Here is a 12,504-nt window from a genome sequence, read left to right as displayed (position 1 = left end):
GTAGGAGAAATCAGATGCTGCAGTCTTCTGACTCCTCTCTATTGCTGTACAACCATTACACACCCAGTGGCAGAGCTGTTGTGGGTCAGCCAGGACCCAGCAGCTCTGTGTCTGATAGTCTAATAGAAGCCTCAGCTGTGTCGAAGCTTCTATTCAGCACATGTCTTTCATTGAGCACTTTGTGCATGCAGGAAATAAGACAGGGTGGCAATAAACCACTTCTGTCTTCTTAGGGGACACTCACATCTGCTCAGTTTTTCAGTGCTCACGCTACGCAGTGCTGCTCTAAGAAGGATTTTGCCGGGACACGTGGCTCACTGCCCATGGCAGGGATAAAGTCTCAGATTTGGGTCTAGGATTCACGACTGTTAGGATCTATGCTGATGAATACACCGTGTTTCAAATTATTATGCAAATTGGATTTGTGTCATAAAGATTTAATTGTTTTGTTTTTCAAATAAACTCATTGATGGTATTGTGTCTCAGGGCTCAATGTATCACTGAAATCAATCTTAAAAACGTGATAATTAGTTTTAAAGGTGATTCTAATTAAAGGAAAACTACTTAAAAATGATGTTTCACATTATTAAGCAGGCCACAGGTTTCAAGCAATACGGGAACTAAAAAGGATCTCTTTGCCGCTGAAAAGCGTTAAATAGTGCAATGCCTTGGACAAGGTATGAAAACATTATTAAACTTAAGAGTGATCATCATACTGTGAAGAGATTTGTGACTGAAACAGATCACAGACAGAGTTCGTGCAGATAAAGGCATAATGAGGAAGGTTTCTGCCAGACAAATTCATTGGATTAAGAGAGCAGCTGCCAAAATACCATTACAAAGCAGCAAACAGTTATTTGAAGCTGGTGGTGCATAAACCTATTCGGCCACCCCTAAACAGTGTTCACAAGCAGAAATGGTTGCAGTGGGCCCAGACATACATGAAGACTAATTTCCAAACAGTCTTGTTTACTGATGAGTGTCAAGCATCCCTGGATGGTCCAGATGGATGGAGTAATGGATGGTTGGTGTATGGCCACCATGTCCCAACAAGGCTGTGACGTCAACAAGGAGGTGGAGGAGTCATGTTTTGGGCCGGAATCATGGGGAAACAGCTGGTAGGGCCCTTTAAGGTTCCTGAAGGTGTGAAAATGACCTCTGCAAAGTATATAGAGTTTCTGACAACTTTCTTCCATGGTGTAAAAAGCAGAAACGTGCCTTCAGGAGCAAAATCATCTTCATGCATGACAATGCACCATCTCATGCTGCAAAGAATACCTCTGAATCATTGGCTGCTATGGGCATAAAAGGAGATAAACTCATGGTGTGGCCACCATCTTCCCCTGGCCTCAACCCTGTAGAGTATCTTTGGAGTATCATCAAGCATGGGAGGCAGTTCACACCAGAACAGCAGCTCTGGGAGGCTATTCTGACTTCATGCAAAGAAATACAAACCGAAACTCTCCAAAACTCACAAGTTCAATGGATGCAAGAATTGTGAAGGCGATTTCACTAACTTGGCCTGTTAGGATGTTTTGGAGTTAAAAAGCTTTTTTGTATAGTGAATGTGACCTCCTAATGCTGCAAATTCCACAAATGAGCATTTTCAGTTCTTTAAAATATATCAAATGCTTAGAAATTCTACAGTGCCTAATAATTTGGAACAGTACATTTTGAGTTTTTATTCATTTTGGAGATTATACTGTTATCATTGGGAGGTTTCTTCAATAAAATTCGATGTAGACTCTAACGGATGATGACTTTTATTAGACTGACTGTCATTTGCACCGACCATTTAAGAAAATCAGAGAAAAATAACATTTGCATAATAATTTGGAACACGGTGTAGTTACAACACAGCTAAGGAATTTTCCAGCCATCGGTAGATGATAAATGATCACTCCACTAGAGCAACCAGTCCCCACAATGAGACAATACAACATCTACATCTACACATTATATTGTCTTAAATGTTTCCTTATCATCCCCAGTTATTGTATTATTACATGGGTTCTTTATGATGTTACATCGGCTCATCTTCTAACCATTCAGGTCTCTACAATATCAGATCCTCTCAGTGGAGATCTTCAATATAGGAGCATTTTCCTGGTTGACACATCAAAGATGGATAGAAATATGGACAAGATGGTGGAGAGGATATTACACCTCACCCTAGAGATCCTCATCCGGCTTACTGGAGAGGTGAGAGATTCTGATGATGTCACATTACATCATTCTTATCAATGGGAATTTCAGATGGAGGAAATTGGAGAGGTGAGGACTCTGGAAATGTCTGTAGGGAGATTTATTAATGTGTCTCTCCATAACCAGGATTACACAGTAGTGAAGAAGACCTCTAGTGAGGGGTGTCAGGCCCCTGTGTCTGAGGGATGGGGAGGACCCCTGAGTCCAATCACGGGGCCTGAACTTTACCCCCTCTTATATGAGGATATCGATGACCAGAAGATCCTAGAACTCACCTACAAGATGATTGAGCTGCTGACTGGAGAGGTGACACTGCTGGGAATGCTGGGACATTATACTGTATGAAGGGATCAGGGTGATGACGGTATCATTGTATGTGTCAGGTTCCAATAAGGTGTCAGGATGTTGCCATCTATTGCTCCATGGAGGAGTGGGAGTATTTAGAAGAACACAAAGATCTGTACAAGGACGTCATGATGGAGGTTGTCCAGCCCCTCACATCACCAGGTAATAGGACAAAATACAGATGGCATATAACTATCTGTGTGTAAACAATGAATTTAGTTCCTGCATGTATTTCCTCCAGTTCTATCCAGTAATAGGACAACACCAGAGAGATGTCCCCATCCTCTTATTCCACAGGACTGTAAACAAGAAAACCCCGAAGTTCCTCACGATCATCAGGTAGGTGGAGAGAAGGTGTCATGAGATCTCCCCTATGATGTGTAGACGGCTGTGAAGGTCTTGTGTTCAGTCTTGTTTTATCTACCAGTATTATATATTTTATGCTTGGGTAATGAGAACGGAGGAGATGGCAGGATTAGAGCTAATCATAGATGTGACTTTTACAATATTTGTTCCAGGATGAAGATCTGACACATATAGAGACCTATGTGATTGGTGATGAGTGGTGTAAAGAGGAGATTCCTACATATGACTACCCAGGTGAGTAGTAACCACTAAATGCAGATAGGACAAATTCTCTCTTTCAGTCAAAATACTAATTAAATAGTAATGAAATTGTGATACTTTTATTGGTGATAACATGTGCTTATGGAATTTGAACATCATATGCTGATCTCAATGAGGATTATTTTCGTTTACCCGTGATAGCATCAGGAGTAAAGAGAGTTCACCCACCCAGGACAGGAAACCAGTAGGTATAAAAAGTTTTTCCTTCCCTACTGCATCTGTGGTTTCTTGTCCTAGGTGAGAAACCTTTAGCTCAGGTGCTGTCTTGGTGAAGATGAAAAAGATAGTTTCCTTCTGTTACTAATGGCGCTTTCACACTGAGACTGCTCTTGTCCATTTTTTTTTCATAGTACTTGGTTGGATACTATCTCATGTAATTGTTAGGGATGTGATATGATGTTGGGGGCGGTGAGACTGGATCTCCTTGGTGATCTTGAAGAAAGGTCTCCATTGCCTCTGCTGAATGTCTGAGACCTAAATTTAAGACAACTCAGCTGTGTACTGTGTTATACAGTTATCTCTAAATGTGTAATATCTCTTCTAGAAACTCAAAATGTGTGACAGAAGTTTTCAGCTCCTACAATAGTTTGGATTGCCCGGACCCCCAAGCACATACCGTATTTTCCAGATTGTAAGATGCACTTTTTTCCCCCAAATTTGGGGGTAAAATGGGGGTGCGTCTTATAATGCGGATATACCTTACCGCCGCGGTGGAGCAGGGTCCTGGGGTCGCTGCTGGAGGATGCTAGAGTGAAGCGTTGCTGCAGGCCGCAGGCTGGGATGAGGGGGTGTTCGGATGCGAGCCGCTGCAGGTGTTCGGTGGTGCGGGGGGCTCTGCTGGCATTTTGTGAAGCCCAGAGCCCCTGCACATACATGGTTTACTATGCGATGGACTCCGGGAAAATGGCTGCTGGAGGAGGCGCAGATGGAGATGGGGATCTCGGCACCAAGATCTCGAGAGATGAGATCACCACCCCCGGTAAGCAATAAGATTAATGGATTATAAGAAGCACCACCATTTTATTAAAAAAAAGTTTTTTTCCTATCTTTCTCCTCAAAATTTGGGGTGCGACTTATAATCCGGTGTGGTTTATAACCCGCAAAATACGGTACTCTAATTACCCAGGGATATTTCATCACTGGCTACTAAATCATTCACGATGAAGACTGTTGGATGGAGAGCGATCATTTTAGTAGATGTTATTGTCTATAGTCACAGTTTTTTTTTCTATTTCTTCTACATATTAGTTAGTTCCCAAGATCCTCTTATTTAACCCCTGCTTCCACTTTTGTTGTTCCTTACCAGGCCCCGTTTTTCAAATCTGATATGTGTAATTTTATGTGATGATAACTTTGAAATGATTCTTCTGGTCTTGGTGATTCTGAGGTCAGAAACTGAGGTTGCATTATTGCAGGCACGTATGGTTGTAATACACAGCTAGGATCTCCCTCTAATATCAGTGGTGAAGCTGATCTCCACCTGTTTCTGTTAACCTCTTAAATGCCACTGTCAGTCTCTGACAATGGCTTATAAAATGCGCATACAAGGGGCCCGCCGTTCCGTGTACCTATTGCCCCACTGTAAACCAATTGTGAGGTCTCGATGTGTTGTTGTGACAGCTGGGCATCTGCTGAAGACCCATGACATGAAGGCCAGCCTGTGTTGAGCTTTATAGCAGACCGTGATTTTTGCTCTATACTGCAATACCCTAGTATCTCCTGACTCTGACAATACCCAATATGTGGTCAGAAGCTGCCATTTGCAGACCCCCAGATGTATCAGAATAGCAGAACCTCCCTACCCCACAAGTGACCTCATTTTTATAAACTACACCCCTCAAGAAATTTCCTCTTCTTTGCTGAAAGTGCATAACCACCACCGCCTCCCCCGCTCAGACCAGTTGTTGCAGGGATAGGGATCCTAGGTGAAAACCTTAGCACCTGGGTTGACCTTTACCTGCTCCAGCCTTTGTTGGCTAATCTTCCAAGTTTTACCAGAAGCACAAATCATGCAATAGTATCACTGAACAAAACTAAATATTCAGTAACTAGCTCTTGGATGACGTGTGATGTGGTATCGTTATACCTGTCCATCCCTCATAATCAAGCCTTACATCATAGTTTAAAAAAAATGTTTTTCTTACCAACCACAGATTCAGGGTTTCATTATTATGGCTACAGCATTTCTATGGGGGTCATAATTATTTTTCATTTAATGGGAAATTTTATTTGCAACAACAAGGAGCATCAACGGGTGTTGGGTTTCTCACCATCTATAGCCAACATTTTTATGGCATATTGGGAAGAAATGTATATTTTTTCGGATGCTAATCCTTTCTCCGATTATATCAGGTGCTATGGTCGTTTCATCGACGACCTGCTCCTGATATGGCAAGGACCTGAGGTTTTGGGATCCAAATTGTTGTCATATATTAATGTCAACAACTTTAATTTAAAATTTATTCAGGGTCATCAGAAGAAAGATATTAATTTTCTGGATATCGCCCTCTGTTTTGTTTATGACATGAATGTAGTAATCGCTCCTTTCAGGAGACATCAACGAATTCAATACTGTATGCGACCTCCGGTTACTTTAAAAAAGTTGCGAAAAATATTCCTGTGGGGGATTTTTTTTAGGGTCAAACGAAATTGCACTTTGGAAACACGATATAAAACAGAATTGCAGGATATAAAAAATATATTGAAAGGACGGCATTATCCACATTGGGCTTTAGAGAGAGAGAGCAGAGAATTTAGTCAATGGAAAAAATAGAGAGGATATGTTGAGGATAAAAAACGTGCATCATAGGTAAGAATCACGTGAACAGCCCAGCAACTTTTGTATCAATATACAGTCCACAACTTGGAGCGGTTAGAAAACTAATTACCGAACATATTCCCATATTATTCCAAGACAAAAATTATGTTATCAAAACCACTGTGGTTTGTAGCCAGAAAAGCACCTACGATTGGAGTTGTCCACTAGCCCAGTCTGTATTTTAAGTGAAACCCTAAGTACAAATGACACCTGGCTATCAACACAAGGTTCATACAAATGTGACCACACAGTCTGCACATGCTTAAAGCACATGCAGAATACCAAGGAGCTTTTTTATCTGGAACAAATTAAACGTATGATATATACATATACCGTATATACTCGAGTATAAGCAGAAGCACCTAATTTCACCACAAAAAACTGGGAACACGTATTGACTCGAGTATAAGCCTGGTATACATTGTCCCATCATCCTAATACTGGTATGCATGGCTTCTCATCCCTATACTGGTATGCATGGCCTCTTCATCCCTATACTGGTATGCATGGCCTCATCATCCCTATACTGGTATGCTTGGCCTCCTCATCCCTACCCTGGTTTGCATGGCCCCTCATCCCTATATTGGTATGCATGGCCACCTCATCCCCATCCTGGTGTGCATGGCCTCATTAGTGATGAGCGAGTATACTCGTTGCTTGGGTTTTCCTGAGCACGCTCGGGTGGTCTCCGAGTATTTGTAACTGCTTGGAGATTTAGTTTTCATTGCCTCAGCTGCATGATTTACGGCTGCTAGCCAGCCTGAGTACATGTGGGGGTTGCCTCGTTGCTAGGGAATCCCCACATGTATTCAAGCTGTCTATCAGCTGTAAATCATGCAGCTGAGGCAATGAAAACTAAATCTCTGAGCAGTTACAAATACTCGGAGACCACCCGAGCGTGCTCGGGAAAACCCGAGCAACGAGTATACTCGCTCATCACTACTCCTCATCCCTATCCTGGTATGCATGGCCCCCTCATCCCTATCCTGGTTTGCGTGGCCCCTCATCCCTATATTGGTATGCATGGCCACCTCATCCCCATCCTGGTGTGCATGGCCTCATTAGTGATGAGCGAGTATACTCGTTGCTTGGGTTTTCCTGAGCACGCTCGGGTGGTCTCCGAGTATTTGTAACTGCTTGGAGATTTAGTTTTCATTGCCTCAGCTGCATGATTTACGGCTGCTAGCCAACCTGAGTACATGTGGGGGTTGCCTCGTTGCTAGGGAATCCCCACATGTATTCAAGCTGTCTATCAGCTGTAAATCATGCAGCTGAGGCAATGAAAACTAAATCTCTGAGCAGTTACAAATACTCGGAGACCACCCGAGCGTGCTCGGGAAAACCCGAGCAACGAGTATACTCGCTCATCACTACTCCTCATCCCTATCCTGGTATGCATGGCCCCCTCATCCCTATCCTGGTTTGCGTGGCCCCTCATCCCTATATTGGTATGCATGGCCACCTCATCCCCTTCCTGGTGTGCATGGCCTCCTCACCCCTATCCTGGTATGCATGGCTCCTCATCCTTATCTTGGTATGCATGGCCCCCATCAGAAAAACATAAAAAAAATAAACTATTCTACTTACCTTCCCTGTGTGCCCTTGCAGTGTCTTGTTCCAATGCCAGCAGCTGATTTTTTCTTCTATGCAACACATGGCATTGAAGGTCATGCGCTGCTTACAAGCAGAGGACAGATGCCAGAATACTCACTGCTCTCCACGCTGGGACTATGTGCGCAGACAGCAGTGAATATTCATTGCTTTTTAGTAACGGGCACAGGAGCAGCAGCTGCCGACTTCTTGCAGCGGGCTGGGCTTTCAAGTGTGCCCGCTACTAAAGGGAATAAATATTCACTGCTCTCTACGCCCTTGGGAGTGGTGGGCAGTGAATATTCATTCCCTTAATTAGCGGGCACACGTGATTGCCTGGCAGCTGCAGGAAGCCGGCCGCTGCGACTACTGTGCCCGCACCCTTCCATCTTGTGGGATCCTCATTCGAGTTTAAGCCGAGGGGGCTTTTTCAGCATAAAAAATGTGCTTAAAAACTCTGCTTATACTCGAGTATATGCGGTATATTAATTGTAATACCACATATGTAGTTTATTTGATCACTTACACCCACTGTAATATTCAATATGTCAGCTGTACAATGGGCCTTTAAAGGGAAGGTGCCATCAAAAAAAAATTTTTTTCAGAAATTGTAAAAATGTAAAGAATTAATGATTACATTTTCTTAAAAAATATTATCATTTGTTTATAATTTAGTAAAATATGAAAAATAATTTGAAAAGTTTTGGAATTTCCACTTTTCAACACTAGGGGGAGCAGCTGCTGAAATTTCAGAAAAACCTAGTGTACAAATAGCTCACATTACAGCACTGCAGTAATTATGGGCGGAGTCTGCTGACGTGTGTGATGTCTCCTCTCCTCTCCTTATGGGTGTTTGCTAAGGGATTAGAGAGGATGATATTCAGGAACCCACTGAGCAGCCATTTTGTTGGTGACTGCAGAGTATGGCTGCCGTCACACTATCAGTATTTGGTCAGTATTTTACCTCAGTATTTGTAAGCCAAAACCAGGAGTGGAACAAATAGAGGAAAAGTATAATAGAAACATATGCACCACTTCTGCATTTATCACCCACTCCTGGTTTTGGCTACAAATACTGAGGTAAAATACTGACCAAATAATGATAGTGTGAAGGCAGCCTTATACTGACAAGTAGAAAGTCACCAAGGATGGCAGGCAGCAAGGATTCTGGGAGATATGTGGTGGAGGGAGCAGGGTGACAGCAGCACAGAGTATTTCAGGAGAGCAGTGTGCTGGTCTATAGGGGCCCCCTGTTTGGTGCGCGGAGCAGCCAGGGATTGTACATAGGGCGCTGTCTTTTATACACATGGATGGACCGTCTGCTCCACAGAAATCCAGGAAACATTTCTGCGGATTGATGGCCTGGTCTGATCCAGACTTTGCATGCAGACCCCATTCCCCTCCTCAGATCCTGTCTTCCGCAGCCTGTCCTGGCGATGTGTGAAAGCGAGGCGACAGGCGCAGTCCGGGGTGACGCTGGGAAGGAAATGTAGCCATATAGTAACGATAAAAATGAGACCCCTCTCTTCAGCTGCCTCACCAGCCTTCCCCTGACTGCACCTAACTGGAGGTCACGCTGTCCCCTCTATTACCCCAGACCCGCGTGCAGGTGCTCAGCCAGAACCACCATAGAATGGGTCCACTTTCTGAAGATAATACTGCCATAGTGTTCTCGCATAATACTGCCATATAGATCACACACAATACTATCAAATAGATCACACAATACTGTCATACAGTTCTCACATAATACCACCATATAGATCACACATAATACCGCCAGTGTTCTCACATACCGCCATATAGATCACACATAATACTGCCAGTGTTCTCACATACCGCCATATAGATCACACATAATACCGCCAGTGTTCTCACATACCACCATATAGATCACACATAATACTGCCAGTGTTCTCACATACCACCATATAGATCACACATAATACCGCCAGTGTTCTCACATACCGCCATATAGATCACACATAATACCGCCAGTGTTCTCACATACCACCATATGCTTCTCACATAATACCGCCAGTGTTCTCACATACCACCATATAGATCACACATAATACCGCCAGTGTTCTCACATACCACCATATAGATCACACATAATACCGCCAGTGTTCTCACATACCACCATATGCTTCTCACATAATACCGCCATATAGATCACCCATAATGCCGCCACATAGATCTCACATGTATTGTAAATAAAGACTCGGCCAGAATAAAGTCCTTTATTAATCTTTTTTATACCATACCGAACGCATAATCCTCGACTCCCTCATCTCCCACAACAAAAATAATAAACCACAATGGGGAAAGACACGCAGGGGGGAGAGGAGTGCATAGGAGAGGATTAGATACTGACTGCTGAGCCGTGTATCTAATCCTGTCCTGTGTGATACTGTGCTGCGCCGTGTATCTAATCCTATCTTGTGTGATACTGTACACAGGACAGGATTAGCTACACAAGACTAGATTAGCTACACAAGACTAGATTAGCTACACAGGACAGAGGTAGCAGTGGTAGATGGTATAAAGAGGCAGGCAGCAGTCGTAGATGGTATATAGAGGCAGGCAGCAGTGGTTTATAGGGGCTGGTAGCAGTGGTATATAGGGGCTAGTAGCAGTGGTATATAGTGGCTGGTAGCAGTGGTATATAGGGGCTAGTAGCAGTGGTATATAGGAGCAGGTAGCAGTGGTATATAGGGACAGGTAGCAGTGGTATATAGGGGCTAGTAGCAGTGGTATATAGGGGCTAGTAGCAGTGGTATGTAGGGGCTAGTAGCAGTGGTATATAGGGGCTAGTAGCAGTGGTATATAGGGGCTAGTAGCAGTGGTATATAGGGGCAGGTAGCAGTGGTATATAGGGGCTAGTAGCAGTGGTATATAGTGGCTGGTAGCAGTGGTATATAGGGGCTAGTAGCAGTGGTATATAGGGGCTAGTAGCAGTGGTATATAGGGACAGGTAGCAGTGGTGTATAAGGGCAGGTAGCAGTGGTATATAGGAGCAGGTAGCAGTGGTATATAGGAGCAGGTAGCAGTGGTATATAGGAGCAGGTAGCAGTGGTATATAGGAGCAGGTAGCAGTGGTATATAGGGACAGGTAGCAGTGGTATATAGGGACAGGTAGCAGTGGTATATAAGGGCTGGTAGCAGTGGTATATAGGGGCAGGTAGCAGTGGTAGATGCATAAGAAAATAAAAACTCTGTACTTACCTTCAGTCCTCTCCCAGGAAGTGCTGAGTCCTGTTCAGGGCAGAGCAGTGTGACGATCTCCCTGCTCTGCTCTGAACAGGGTGGCAGTGAGCAGTGATTGCAGCCTGTGCTGTAATACTAAGTACAGGCTGCAATCACAGCTCCTGGCTGCAGATACTCACCCCGACCCTCGCTCCCAGCAGCAGCTTCTCCCTGGCAGCTCCTGCTATGATCGCACACACTGAGCTGTGTGTGCGATGACAGAGGAAAAAAACAAAATGGCCGCGATCTCCTCTCACAGCTGTGACGTAGCAGCCCAGGGGGCGTGCCCAAGTCACAGCTGAGAGGCAGGAGGAGCGGTCGGAGCCCGACTGTTGGCTCCTATGCCCATGGCTGCCGTAAGTGAGGTGTGCAAGTGTCGTGTCCAGACACTTACACCCACACTAATGAAAATGGCGGCCTCCAGTGGCAAAAGTAAAAATGAATAAATAAAAAAGTATTAAAGTAGTACATTTACTTTTGTATTAAAAATAATTGATTATATAATCAATAATTAATACAAAAACTAAAATCACGGCACCCTCCCTTTAAAAGTCAGAATTAGAAGACACTTATCTGTAGTATCAAAACATTTTCCATTAGTACATAAAAGAGATGTTCTGCCTTTAAAGTACAAGACATGAAAAGGGTTGAACAACTGAATAGAGGAGGAGACCATAAGAAAAAACTTAGCAGGGAAACATGGTGGATGTATGTATTGAAAAAGAGATCACCAAGAGGAATGAATGTGAGGTAGAACCTAATCTACCACTATGAGTAATGACCCTGTTTAATCATACCACACCTGGACTTGGAGTCTCCCCACTTCCTGATTCTTGCAGTAGCTCAGTTTGAGTCAGCTGATATATTCAAGGCATGACAAAATACTTGTAAATAGTTTGTTCAGTGCAATGACTAAGGGCATGTGTCACGGGGTTACCTCAACAGAGAGGTGCCAGAAGACTGCAGCGTCTGATTGCTCCTACTCCTGAGCTGAAAAGCTCTGCAAGAGGGTCGCGAGCCACTTCCAGCTACTGCCCCCTCACAGTAGTGGCAACCAAAGCCCCCATTACGGGTATAATGATAACCAAATCTTTTGCACACAAATCACCCCGAAGCAGTATACCAAGATCCAGGGGTTCCCACTACACCCCACCACATTCAGCATTCTCCCATCACGCACTCCCAACACAGTCACATCCAGATTCAAGCACCTTTTCTGACCGGTATTTTCATCCTGTCTCCAGTGCACCATACTTAAATTATCTCTATTCCCCCAAGACTAGTAGATGTGTACCCAAATCTGCTCTTCTCTTCAAGGCCACTCACAAAGTTCACCATTTTGAGATGTGCTTTTCACACCAGTTTACTAAATCTGGAGCTAATGCACCAACTGGCAGACAGCCGAGAGCCACAGTTCATGGGGCCGTGAGCAACATGTGGCTCCCAAGCTACAGGTTGGGTACCACTGCCCTATATAATCTGGGTCTTGACTGACACTCTGATATCATCAGAGCTGGCTTATGTTGCATGGCTGGGAGGATAGTTGTTTGGTGGTTATATGGGAAGGAGTTTGGTGGGTTTATCAGTGACTGTTTGTAATTGTGATAATTCCCTTTTCTTCTCCTACTTTAGTTGTTCCCCATCCTCCACTTCCCGTTGCATTCCTCTGT

The 12,504-nt window shown here is 43.9% G+C and overlaps 1 protein-coding gene and 1 pseudogene across 2 annotated transcripts in view; both read left to right on the top strand.

The window, feature by feature from the left end:
- Nucleotides 1-12,504, top strand: part of LOC138663928 (zinc finger protein 665-like) — a 256,803-nt pseudogene that overhangs the window by 112,943 nt on the left and 131,356 nt on the right.
- Nucleotides 1-12,504, top strand: part of LOC138663916 (oocyte zinc finger protein XlCOF22-like) — a 64,640-nt gene that overhangs the window by 31,250 nt on the left and 20,886 nt on the right. For both annotated transcript variants that reach the window (XM_069750286.1, XM_069750288.1), the window contains exons 2-6: nt 2,053-2,202; nt 2,332-2,511; nt 2,589-2,712; nt 2,792-2,889; nt 3,069-3,150. In XM_069750286.1, coding sequence (XP_069606387.1) covers nt 2,125-2,202; nt 2,332-2,511; nt 2,589-2,712; nt 2,792-2,889; nt 3,069-3,150 — 562 coding nt within the window. In that variant the 5' untranslated portion in view covers nt 2,053-2,124. The remainder of the gene's footprint in view (nt 1-2,052; nt 2,203-2,331; nt 2,512-2,588; nt 2,713-2,791; nt 2,890-3,068; nt 3,151-12,504) is intronic.

This window comes from Ranitomeya imitator, chromosome 2 (genome assembly GCF_032444005.1).
Source record: "Ranitomeya imitator isolate aRanImi1 chromosome 2, aRanImi1.pri, whole genome shotgun sequence".
In the NCBI taxonomy this organism is placed as follows: Eukaryota; Metazoa; Chordata; class Amphibia; order Anura; family Dendrobatidae; genus Ranitomeya; species Ranitomeya imitator.
This window is presented reverse-complemented; position numbering and strand designations above follow the sequence as displayed.